This window comes from Gavialis gangeticus, unplaced genomic scaffold (assembly GCF_001723915.1).
Source record: "Gavialis gangeticus isolate Ggan-Ray unplaced genomic scaffold, GavGan_comp1, whole genome shotgun sequence".
NCBI classification, from domain to species: domain Eukaryota; kingdom Metazoa; phylum Chordata; order Crocodylia; family Gavialidae; genus Gavialis; species Gavialis gangeticus.
Genome location: NW_017729025.1, coordinates 157,370,252 through 157,382,919, shown reverse-complemented (window position 1 = coordinate 157,382,919; position 12,668 = coordinate 157,370,252). Strand labels below are relative to the sequence as shown.

Below are 12,668 nucleotides of genomic sequence, written 5' to 3'. Positions count from 1 at the left end.
CACACACACACACACACACGACAACTTCCTATTGATGTTATCATGACAGCCCTCAGGATGGAAGTTAACCCTTACTATTATGTCCCCCTTTCTCAGGAGAAACATGAAGGATTTCCAAAGAACTTCAAAATCATCTTGAGAGGAGAGGTCACAAACACGTCATTCTCTTGTGAGTCTACCACTCACTTCCCTACAAAAAGAGAATAATCAAAACAGAAACATCAAGAAGCCTTTTTATTAAAAGTGGGCAGGTTCACAAATTAATTTATTTGATGGAACTGATGCACGTCTTGCCCTAGTGTAGTAAACAGGTGGAATACAATAGAGATGATCTCAGTTCCTATGGAGAAGACCTCTAGGTGTCTCCACCCAATATGAATAAGGGATATCCGCCCTGGCCTGGACACTGCCTTGTACTTCTGCATTTGGAATTCAAATTTCTTGCTGTGCAGAAAGAGCATGCCTTGTGTTATAAGTCTGTCTCTGACAGTCCTTTACCAGATTGTTTTTCTCATGAAACTTCTGTGCATCAACAAGTTTTGGAACCAAGTCATCTGTCATAGCTGGTAGAGTTGTACGGAGTTGGTGACTCATAAGCAACTCAGCTGGACTCTATCCATGCTCGAATGTTGTTGAACAGTATATCAGGAAAGCCTTATAGAGCTCTTCATTCTTCTGAAGCAAATGCTTCACAGTCTACACTGCACATTCTGCTTCCTTATTACTATGTGGGAAATGTGGACTGCTGGTGATATGCCAAAAATCATACTGGGCTACAAACTGCTTAAATGCAGCTGCAGAAAACTGTGGACCATTTTCTGTTCTTAAAACGAAGGGTATGCCATAATGTGCATATATGCTCTTCAGTATTGTTATAACTCTCCTGGTTGTGGTGTTCTGCACTGTGTCATCTCCAAGTAATGGGAGTAATAGCCAATAACAATGAGGTACAAAGAACCCTTCCAGGTCAGTAAGTCAGTCCCCAGCATCTGCCATGGAAAATCTGGTAATTCAGTCATAAGGCATGGCTCTAGTGTTGAGCACAAATCTTACAACGAGCCACCCAGTTTGGTATGTCATCACTGATATAGGGCTACCAAACTGTCTGATGAGCCCTGGTTTGATGTTTTGGAGTACCCTGATGAGCTTCGTGAATCTTCTCTAGGATCTTCTGCCATAGAGGAGATGGTAGCAGTACTCCGTTGTGAAACATGACTAAATCCCTGACAACATGGAATTTTTCTTGTTGGTACCAACTCCAGTCTTTGAATCTTACTTGAGGCCATTCTTCTAAGCCGTACTTCTTTATCGTTGGATGGGAAGGATCAACTTCCTGAGCTTCCTGGATCCACATATGTATCCTAGCTGCAATAAGGTCCACATAAACTGCAACATCTCACTCTTGGCAGAGTTTTTGCAGAGACAGTGCTGTCTGTAATGGTGTGTGTGTAACTCTTTTCCAGGAATGTGGACAATATTGTAGGTGAATTTCAGCCTCCCGAGGTAAGATCTCTGGATTCTTGGTGGGAGTTCATCAAGAGGTTTGTCTCCTAACAGGGACACAAGTGGCTTATGATCTGTTTGTAAAATAAAAGTCAGGCCAATGAGAAAAGTTCTGAGTTGCTCACATGTCCATGTAACTGCTAGTGCTTCTTTTTCTATTCGTGCATATCAAGTTTCAGGTAAGCAAGTGCGCTTGACACAAAGGCGATAGAGGAGCCCAAAGGTCAGCTTCTTGATATTGTTGTAAAACTCCTCCAAGCCATAGGATGAAGCATCTATGTGTTTCTCATGCTGGATCCAATTGAGCTAGTATCAGGGATGATCTGAGCATTGACTGGCTGACAGTTTCCTGTTGATGTCATCATCAGCCCTGAGGAAGGGAGTTACCCTTACTACTGCACATAATTCTTAGATTAAAAAAGGAATGAAGGCCAAATTCTCAGGTAAGAAAAATGAATAGCAGCGTCTCTAAATCTGGTTCAGTTCCTATGGAAAGAGTCTTCACTTGGTTCCCAGTCTTCGGCAATTCCACCGCCCAGTCCTGTTCCCATTGCAGTCAATGGCTCACTCTTGTGGACTTCAACCAAAGCAGGAATAAATCCTCAGTCAGCTGGATGGAGTCTGGAGGAATATAATCCACTTCCTTCACAATTAAGGACAGATTGGAACAGTGGCAACACGTAAGAGGTGCACATGCACCCCTTGACAGCACTGGTGCACCCCCTGACAGCCAGCGTTCTCTGTTTAGGTGATGGGCAAGGAGGGCAGGCAAGAGTGCTGTTGCCCCCTCCCTCCCAAGAGCTCTGGCTGTGGAGTAGGGGCACCAGAAAAAGTGATCCCTGTGGCTGATCATGCCAACTGGGTGGGGGGGAACCCCCGTCGCTGACTGGCTACTGGAAGGGCAAGTGCCTCCCCTGACTCAGGAGGCACAAGTCGCCTATAGATTGGAAGGTTCAGTTCTGATGACATGAAATTATAGAGAACTATTAAACCTGGAGATGAAAAATAATGGTTAATATTGCATAGAGCTTTGGATCAAATTCCACCTGCTTTTCCGCAAATGGAAACCCAGAGAAGCTCAGTGAAGTTTCAAGATTTTAGAGCAGAAATTGTTCCAGATTCCTCAAAGCCCCAAATTTGGTCTTCAAAAGAAAAAATGCCTGTTATCTCATGTGCAGCAAGGGTGGATATTAATTTAATAGAAGCAGAAGAGTATTATCACTGGTCATTTTGGAAGGCATTGGAGTGTAGCTCCTGCATCCAAAGATGTTGCTAGGAACTAGATGTAAATGGCCGTCCAATTCTTCAAGAGCAAGGGCATTTTTTCATGTGTTCCTGATGTGGTGCCAGGCACTTTTAATGAGTGAGCCATGCTAATTAAAAGCATCCAAGTGTCACATGTACCAGCAGTGCAGCATGCCTCCATGCTGAGAAAATGGCAGTGGTGCGCTTTGAACTAAAGCGCATCGAATTTTAGTTCAAAGTGCACCACTGCCATTTTCTCAGCACAGAGGTGCACTGTACCACTGATGCACATGACACATGAGGTTGCCAGAGCGCATCAATTTATGTGTGCCAGCAGACTCGATTAATCTGTCTGACGCACTGGATTTCCAGTGTGTCAGAACAAGCTTCCTGCAGATGTGCAAATGCCCCAAGTTTCTGAAGCATGCAAGTGGTTGATCTCATGACCAATAAGCAATTTATCTTATGCCAGAAAGAGAAAAAGAAGGCCACTTACAAGGTTATCTTCTTGCTTCTGCTTGGACTTGATCTAGGTTATCTGTGATAAAAGGAGGTAGGAGAGAAAAGGAGGTACTGGATGGTAAGTTGGTATGGTATGAATCAGGGGCAGAGTCTTGTAGGGTATACCAGTTAAAAGGAGAAACTAGATATAGTCTTGTATCTTTTAACTCTAATTCTGCTCGTTTCCAAGAAAGTACAAAGTCCTGGGGCATATGAGGACTCAAATGTTGTTACGTAGGCATTTATATTTTGCTCAGTCTGGTATTTAAGTGCCTAATGGCACAGAGTAGCATTAACACAAACAAGAAATAAATCATAGTATCATTCCACTAGCAGCTCTAATTATAAAGCTAATGTAGGTCAATGAGGTACTGCAGGGGTACAAAATCTTGTACAATTTAACAAGACTTCAAAATACTGAATGTGAAAGCTGGATTTCATGTAACCTTTTTTTTCTAGCTTTATGAAACATGTTAACTCCCTTTCATTTAAACCAACGAGTTTAAGGGAAGTTTTAATTTTCTGTAATGTAATGTTCTCATTTTATAAAACTTTCTAAATTTTAATTTTCTTGGTTAGATATTTTGAACCAGGGTAGATGCCCTATGTTAAACAAATGTTAACAGTTCCAACTGTGTAGTATTTCTTCCAGGATTACCAAATTGTGGCCAGGATTTTCTAAAGTGACTAGTGATTATGGAGAACTCTTTTCTTCTTCTATTTTTTTTTCTTTTCAGAAAATGCTGAGTAACTGTCCTTTGAAAATCAAGGCTCTCAAATTGCTCTCCCAAACTCACCAGGTGCTAGAGGTAGTAAGACATGTTATCCTGAAGACGGGCAGAAGGTAGGGCAGGGTGGCAACTTGGGGCATTTATAGCTGTTACATTTTTCTAGGTTTATCTGGACTACAGCTGTCACTATATACATGTGGATGTCTGTAGTCCAAATTAAAATTGGCTCCAGTCCAAATTAACTAATTTAACTAACTGAATGAGAATTAAAATTAATGAGGACTAAGGCAGTCCAAATTAGGCAAGTTAAACTTTATTAATTAGCAGGTATATGAGGGGTTGCTTTTAGGAAAAGCAATCCTTAGGAACTCAGATAAGCATAGCAAATATCAGTCCCCTCAAGACAATCAGGACTGGTAGTAGAGATGATATCTTTTATTAGACCAACAAGATTTTTGCAAAAAAAAAAGTCTTTAATTGCAAGATTTCAAGCAGAAACACCCTTCATTAGGCATTGGAGAAAAAATTGTAAAAAATCTTTTCTCCAATGCCTGATGAAGGGTGTTTGTGCCTGAAAGCTTGCAATTAAAGAACTTTTTGCAAAAATCTTGTTGATCTAATAGAAGATATCATCTCTACTATGAGTCCTGATTGCCTTTTCCTCTAGACCAATACAGCTACAACCTGGATACCAAACCCCTCAAGGGAAACTTAATTGGGTTTTTGCAACACAACATAGCTATCCGGGATCAAACCTGTACAAAGCCAAATGTGCCAACAGTACCTCACCGGGACTAAACATCAGGTCTTGCACAGCACTTAAGATAACTGCAACAATGTAGCAATGTTTAAGCAGGCTTATTATTGCCTCCTAATTATTTCCAACAGCAGTGAATTGGGTCTGTTAAGGAGCTGTACAATGATCATCGGTTAACTCTTAATTTAAATTTAAATTTGATTTTAACTGTGATACAAATCAGTTAATGTGGTTTAGAAAATGCTGAGCTTGTCTACAGACAGGCTTGGAGACTAGCTGGCTCAAAGTGGCATGAGTTTTCATCAGCAACAACCTACTTCATCAGATGTGTTACATCAGACAGTAGAAAATGTTGGCTGGAACAAACCCCGTAGACTGCGCAGAAGCCTAAAATCAATGCTTTCTTACAGCCAAAATGAAGCCACTCTGAAAATGCTGAAATACCTTCTTTATCTAAAAGCTGTAACTTTCAAATGGGGTCTTCTTAGTAATAATAATAATAAGAGGGGATCTGGTCCATGTAGGGCTCCCCAGGGGTCCGCAAATTTAGCAGAGGGGGAGCTGTGGCAGCATTAATTGTTATGGCTTTGAATGCTGCCACAGCTCCCCTGCAGTCAAATTTCCAAATATGTGGGGAGCCAGGGCTGAGCCAGCATACGGACTCACCCCACAGCCAGATCCAATGCTCTACCACCAGAGCCGGCACACTGGATCACGCCCCCAGATTAACCCTGTGTCAGATCAGGCCCACGGACCAGACCCCTGCCATTCATCCAGTCTGCAGGGCTGGTTAGGTTCAGCACCACTGGTCTAGGCCTTCTCTGGTGTTGAACTGGTCTGGGTGAATGAAGGCTTATTTTTAGTGCTTTATTGTATTAAGTCTATTGTCCACTGTAACCCCCAGGTCCTTTTTTGCAGAGCTCCTTCTTGGCCAGTCAGTTCCCAGCCTGTACCAGTGCATGGGAATGTTTTGTCCTAAGTTCAGGAGTTTGCATTTGTCCTTGTTGAACCTCATGAGATTTATTTTGTTTCAAACCTCTATTTTCTCAAGGTCTCTCTGAATCCTAGCCCTACCCTCCAGCATATTTACTACTCCACCCTGCTTGGTGTCATCTGCAGACTTGCTGAGGGTGCACTCTGTGAAATCTTCCAGGTCATTGATGAAGATATTGAACAAAACTGGGGCAGCAGGGCAGACCCTATGAGGAGTGGCTATGGGACCTGAACCTGTTCAGCCTCCACAAGAGAAGTGGCCGTCTGTGAACTTACCAAGGGGGACCAGCAGGGAATGGGAGAGACCCTGTTCCCCCGAGCACTACCAGGAGTAACTAGGAATAATGGCCATAAGTTGACTGAGAGTAGGTTCAGGCTGGACATCAGGAAGCACTACTTCACAGTCAGGGCGGCTAGGATCTGGAACCAACTTCCAAGGGAAATGGTGCCCGCTCCTACCCTGGGGGTCTTCAAAAGGAGGCTAGATAGACACCTTGCTGGGGTCGTTTGACCCCAGTACTCTTTCCTGCCCAGGGCAGGGGGTCGGACTTGAAGATCTGCTCAGGTCCCTTCTGACCCTACCTACTATGAAACTATTATGTCTATAGAAGTGCAAGTCAGCAAACTTGTGACATAAGGATCTGGACCAAAATCCTTTTTTTGAGTCCACAAGGTAGATCTTGGCTCTGATCTTGTGCCATCCCAATGTGTGTGTGAATTCCCAGCAGCATCCTGGAGACATGATTCATCTACCATGAGGATTGAAAGGAAAATAATAACTGGCTGCTTTTTATTGTTTAAAAACCCAGGCTCTTAGGACATGTTATGCATGTGGTACATAAAGTAGTAATGGAGTAAAAGTTTTGTGACTTTTTTTTATTGTCTTGCAGCATTTTGTATTTTTAGTAAACTCCCAGCTCTGGGAGGCCAGTAATTTATGTAGAATTTCAGCTTTCATTTATTTGTTTTTAGAAAGTGATTTAAGGTGTCACAGAGGAGGGTAACCTGAATGTGGCTAAAGTGCAGGGGTCAGCAACCTATGGCTTGTGGGCTGGATCCAGGCTGCAACAGTTCAGGAACTCAGCAGCAAGCTCCAGCCTTAGCAGCAGAAGATGCATTCCCCATTTTCTGCTGCCTGCTGGATTCAGTTTACTCTTTCCACAGCCACAGCCCCAGAGTCTTGCCTTGTCCCCCCTTCCCTCTGCAGTATCTGCTGCTCACCAGAGAACATGGGGATCTGCAGCCAGTGCCAGGAGCTATGTTGCAACCAGCCTGGGGCAGCAAAAAGGTAGACATCCCCTCATCTAAAGGCTCACATACCAGAAGGAAGTGCAAAAGTATCCAGTGTTGTTATATAATACTCATATTTGAATCATAATATTTTTAAAGCTCATGCTTCTTTTGGAAAAGCATCTCATGATGCTGAAAGTTTGGAGTTGGCAATACTGAAATAATAATACTTTGCACTCCCATAGCAGTCTGCCTCTTCAAAGCTCCATGCAAACATTCATTCATTAGTCATCCTCCTGTGAGGTAAGGATTGTTCTTTCTGTTACCAGTGGGGAGACAGAGACACAAGCGATATTTTGACTTGGCCAGGGCCACACAGTGAGTCACTGGCAGGGTTCCATGCTCAGGCTACTTAAACCCAATCCATTTGTAAGCACATAAATAAGTGGAAGAGGGCTCTTGACATTCTACCAACCCATCCCTGGCACAAAGAGTATGCAGTCTTAAATTTTAAGTGTCATCCATTTTTGGTTGCAGGATTGCTTCTCAATGACCAATATCTCCTGGTATGGAGGAGCAAGTGTAAGTGCCCAGCGCTGGCCCCTGAACAACATGAATGCAAAATCCCAGCCATATATTATCAGCAACCTCCACAAAAATCCCATTGGCTATGGTCCTGTCCTGGAAAGATACTTTTTGGGATCAACAGGTAAGACAAATTTTCTTCCTCCTATAACTTTTTACTATTGTTGGCAATACATTGCTCCCACACAGTTTTGAACGTGAGGAGTTATCTTTGCTGAAAGCAGGAAGATGGGCCTGGACCATCACGGTTATACCCCATAAAGTATTACAGATTCATCAATTGACTGAACAGTCACTAGGAGACAAACAAACATGATTTTTTTTCCTAATAAGGTGTGCCCACCAGTAATATTACACTGCAGTGGTAGCCTTGCTTATGAATCTAGTTTCTCATGTGGAAATGAGCTCCTGAAAGTTGTGATTCAGTGGTAAAAATTCATCTCCATTGATCTGCTGGTGTCACATGCATATAATGAAGTCATGAGACTGAATGGCCTGTCCTCTTTCTTTTTCACTTTATCTCACAGTGGAACTCATTGCTTTCTTAGGTTATTTTGACTGAAAATGAAAAAGGTCTGGATAATTATGGACATCTTTACATGTGCTCTGGGGGTGAAGTGAGTGGCACTTTAATTAGAGCGGCTCTTGGGAGCCACTTCCCTGTGCTACAAAATGGTGGCAGGGGCACTTTAACTAAAGCTCCTTTGACTTTTTGAAGCATGGGGATGTGGGATACATGAGATGCCGAGGCTGCTGAAGCATGCTGATTAGCATGCTCCAGCAGACTCAATTAAGTCTGCTCCAAGATGCTGTAATTACAGCACATCAGAGCAGGCATCCTGCACATCTACAGGCACCTCATATGAGTACTAACACCTCTTAATTCTTCATAATAGCTAAATGGTAAAAGGATACTTCGATTTTTGTGCTTCAGCGTGTAAGCAGATCATCTGGAAAAGCAAGTCGGGAATTTGCACCCCAGTTCCAAAATACAGTCCTGACCCAGTGTCTAGGGGTAGTATCAGCATCTTATACACCTTCCCCTGAAGCCCTAGGTAGAGGCACTGCCAAGAACAAGATCATTATCCCATGCTGTCAGGTACCTCTCTTGGCAGGAGATTCTTCCATTTATTCCTTGCAATGCCTGCCAACCTAACAAAATCATTTAATGGGGGCAGCCCAGAGAGAAGGAACTGAATAGCCCTTAGCAGCTGGCAGCAAGCATGAGGGCATGTGGCCTACATGCTTATGTCTCTAGGGGCATAGGCTACTGAAGTTCACAGACGATAACTTCTGCTGCTATTTTGGCTGTAGAGTCAGCCATGGAAGTTCTCCCCCCTTTCATTGATGCAGAAAGTGAGCAGAACAGATTAAATGAGGCCACATGAGGGTATGTGAGAATACTTGGGAGGGTTTTCTTGCCTGTCATGAAAAACTCCACAAAACCTTTATCAAATTGTCTCTTTGAAGCCCTCAGTCTTCACTGCCTTGCATTATAGGTAATCACAGAGATAGTTATATCTCTGTAATAGGAAAATTATCTGGAAAATTTCCACCCAAACTATTTTGTGTAGTTCTGGCAACAATGATTTGTTTTCATTGTTGCAATATATTGATTTTTCCCCTAACACTGCCTGTGAGGGGAAAGCTCCCCCCACCAGCCCCCATCATTGAGAATGATTCATTTTGAAGAATTTCAAGGTTTTGTGCCAAACTCCATTCCTTTTTATGTTTCTGTAGGTTTTTCACATTGTTTCATGTAGGCCACAATGCACAAGTGACCTGTCGGAATAGCAGAAATGTTTATTCTTAATCTGATTAAGGGCAGTGGCTGCTTAGCACTGATTGAAACATCTCATTTACTTTTCCGGATCAAAGCATCTCCCTGTCTGTGTTGTGATGAAACACTGAAATTGTGGCAAGCAGGTGTCTTTGCAGGTCATTAGCCTGACCCTTTTTCAAGGTCCATGTGTCCTTAGTCAGAGGAACCCTATGACTTCCTGCTTAGTCACTGGCCTTGGTAACTTTTGGATGATCTTGAACGTCTCTGCAGATCTTCCCCTGCTCTCCTTCCCTCCTCTCCTCCAAGACTGTCTCTGCCAGCTGGCATGCCACCCACAGTAGAAGCTCCGTTCCTCAGCTGCCTGGGAGAGGGGGCTAAGTGTTGCCTTCTAGCTGGTTTATAGCATCCCTTGGTCACCCTGTTAGTTAGGACCCTCTGCTTATTCTTTTCTTCCTTATTCCACTCCCCCAGTATGGTCCTGGACAAATTTTCTTTCTCCCCTAGCCTCTGCTTCAGCTGGCATCTAGCCCTCTTTCACTCTACTAGCCTCCATGGCTTGCACTTATCGTGCCCTCATCCCCAAGCCTCAAATATTACTACGTTTTCTCATAACCAGCCCCCCCACCTCCTCAAATAAAACATGCCTCTTGGTTTGGGACGGCAGAATATAGAATCCTGCCTCCCCACGCAAAGTCTTGACTGTGTGACATAGGGTAAGTCCTCCTGGGAACAGAGTGCTCAGGAAGTGTGGCACCCCAGGAGATGGTCTGGTCAGGTAGCAAGAGCTTCCTGGGGGGCTGCCTCCTGGGTTGCCACACTTCCTAGACAGTCTGTGTTTTCAGGAGGACTTCCTCTATGACACAAGTTAGGCCCCAGACTAGGAGTCAGCAATGTTTTTGCGCAGAGAGCCAAAAACACCCACAACCTCAACTTGTAAGATGTTGGCATGCCAGGGCAGATGGCAGGGGAGCCATGAGGGGCATGATCCTTGTGGCAGCATTGGTGATGCATAGGGGGTGCACGCGGGTGCACGTGCACCCCCTGAGTGTGGCGGTACACCCCTGTGAAAAGGCACCACCGACACAATCGGTGGTACTTGCAGGTGGTCGCTATTCACATCCCCCTCCCTCTCGCCGCCAACTCTGCTGGCAGCCTGGGCAGGCGGTCCATGATCGCCGCTCGCTGCCGCCGATACTGCCGGCAGCATCTGTGGGTGGTCGCTGACCGCTGGTCAGTGCTCACCCCCCCACCGCTGACAGCGCTGTGGCTGCTTGTGGGAGCTCCCCTCTTGCCATTGCCATGCTCCCGCCACCAACAGCACTGCCGCCACCTGTGAGAGCTCACCATGCCCCCCAGCCTCTGGGGGCACACAGCGTTCATGTGTGGCAGTACAGCCCCAGCCCCTTCCCCACCATCCACCCCAAGGTGCACATACCAAGTAAATGCCTTTGTGTGCACATGTGCTGGTCCCTGCCCCAAACCATTGCAAAGGGCAGTAGCAAGACTGTTATTTCTTTACTCTAAATAATATTTTATATAGTACTACTTTATCTAAGTTTACTACCAGCAGCTCGCTTGCTGCTGCAGGCACAAGCTACAGTGCTCAGCCAGTAGCTACAGCTGTGAGGGGGCATAACACAGGACTCCACTTTTTAGCTTGCTGAGCCAAACAAGCATCAGCCACCTTGGCAGCTGCATGACATGCACAATGTCTCCAAGCAGGTTTCTTTTCCAGCAAAGAAAACAGCTTCCTCACTTAATAGATGCACCCCAGTTTTGGTGAACCATTTTTGGGGGGAAAAGTACATCTTGTGTGTGAGAAAATATGATAATTCAGAAATAACTAAAGAGAATGGGAAAGTCATGGACTAAAAGTGTTCCCTGAGGCACAATCATAAAAAAGAGCCCAGGAGTAGCTTTAAGAGACTCCTGATTGACAGGGCCATCCTACCTTCCTCCTTCATCTCAATGAGAAGCTGCTCACCTCTCTCACTACTACTAATGAAAGACCACATCTGGCTGGCATATACAAGAAAGCAGGAGCCAAGACTCAACCTGGTAATCGTCCCCCTGCCTCTCCCAATCCTAACATGCTGCAGGAACAGCATAGGCAGACAAGCAAGTAACCCAACTGTTGTATTTGACCAAGTGCAGCCATAAGTAAAATGACACAAGCCACTAATTTGGGTAAGAGTGCTGCCATGCTAGCCAGCACTGAATCTATTTGAATATAAAGTAAAACTAGGAATTAGTTGCCATCAAGAGATTCAACCAACAAATCTGAAACTTCAGATTCCCATGTGCACATTCAGCTCATCCATTCAAGTATCTCGCATCAGCCAGCTTATATGCTTCTGGTCCAACATTGCCTGCAGCGCTGTATTAATGGAGGTACCTCCTACCTCCTCCTTGTTTGCACAAACATGTTTTCTGAGTCAGAAGCTAAGCTAATGTTTCATATTGTTGCTAACCCCCATGGTTTTATGCTGAGTCTGGGGGTGGATTGGGGTGGGGAGAGAGGTGTACATGGATGCAGTTGCACCCCTTGACTCTGATTACTGCTGTACCCAAGGTTTAAAACCAAACTGGCTGGGAAGGGGGCAGTACCACTTCTGTTCAGGAAGCACTGAGGGAATCAACTGACTTCATAGCTCATGATCTATCTGGTTCCTGCTAATTTCTCTTTTTTCCATAGATGTTAAAACCCTCTCTCTTTGTTAATGGTTTCATAGATTTTATAGATTTCATAAACATTAGGGCTGGAAGGGACCTCGGAAGATCATTGAGTCCAGCCCCCTGCCCTAGGGGCAGGAAGTCAGCTGCGGTCATAGGATCCCAGCAAGATAAGCATCCAATTTGCTCTTGAAGGTGTTCAATGTAGGTGCTTGAACCACCTCCGATGGCAGGCTGTTCCAGACCTTGGGGGCTTGGACAGTGAAGAAATTCTTCCTTATGTCCAGCCTGAAAGAGAGTCTTGCAGTAGTTTATAACTGTTCGACCTTGTCATCCTTTGGGGCATGGTGGTGAACAAACGTTCCCCCAGATCCTGGTGGTCACCCCTGATAAACTTACAGGTGGCCATCAGATCACCCCTGAGCCTGCGCTTTTCCAGGCTAAAGAGCCCCATGGCTCTCAGCCTGTCGTCGTAAGGTTTGTTTTCCTGACCTCTGATCATGCGCGTGGCTCTTCTCTGGACTCTCTCAAGCTTCTCCACATCCTCTTTGAATTGTGGGGCCCAAAACTGGACGCAATACTCCAGCTGCGGCCTCACCAAGGCCAAGTATAAGGAAAGAATGACGTCCTGGGATTTGTCTGAGAAGCATCTATGGATGCAAGCCAG

General features: G+C 44.8%; 1 protein-coding gene across 1 annotated transcript in view; it reads left to right on the top strand.

Annotated features, from left to right (window-relative positions):
- Nucleotides 1-12,668, top strand: part of LOC109299244 (SITS-binding protein-like) — a 133,861-nt gene that overhangs the window by 19,078 nt on the left and 102,115 nt on the right. Inside the window, exon 2 of the mRNA XM_019519846.1 lies at nt 7,498-7,669. Coding sequence (XP_019375391.1) covers nt 7,498-7,669 — 172 coding nt within the window. The remainder of the gene's footprint in view (nt 1-7,497; nt 7,670-12,668) is intronic.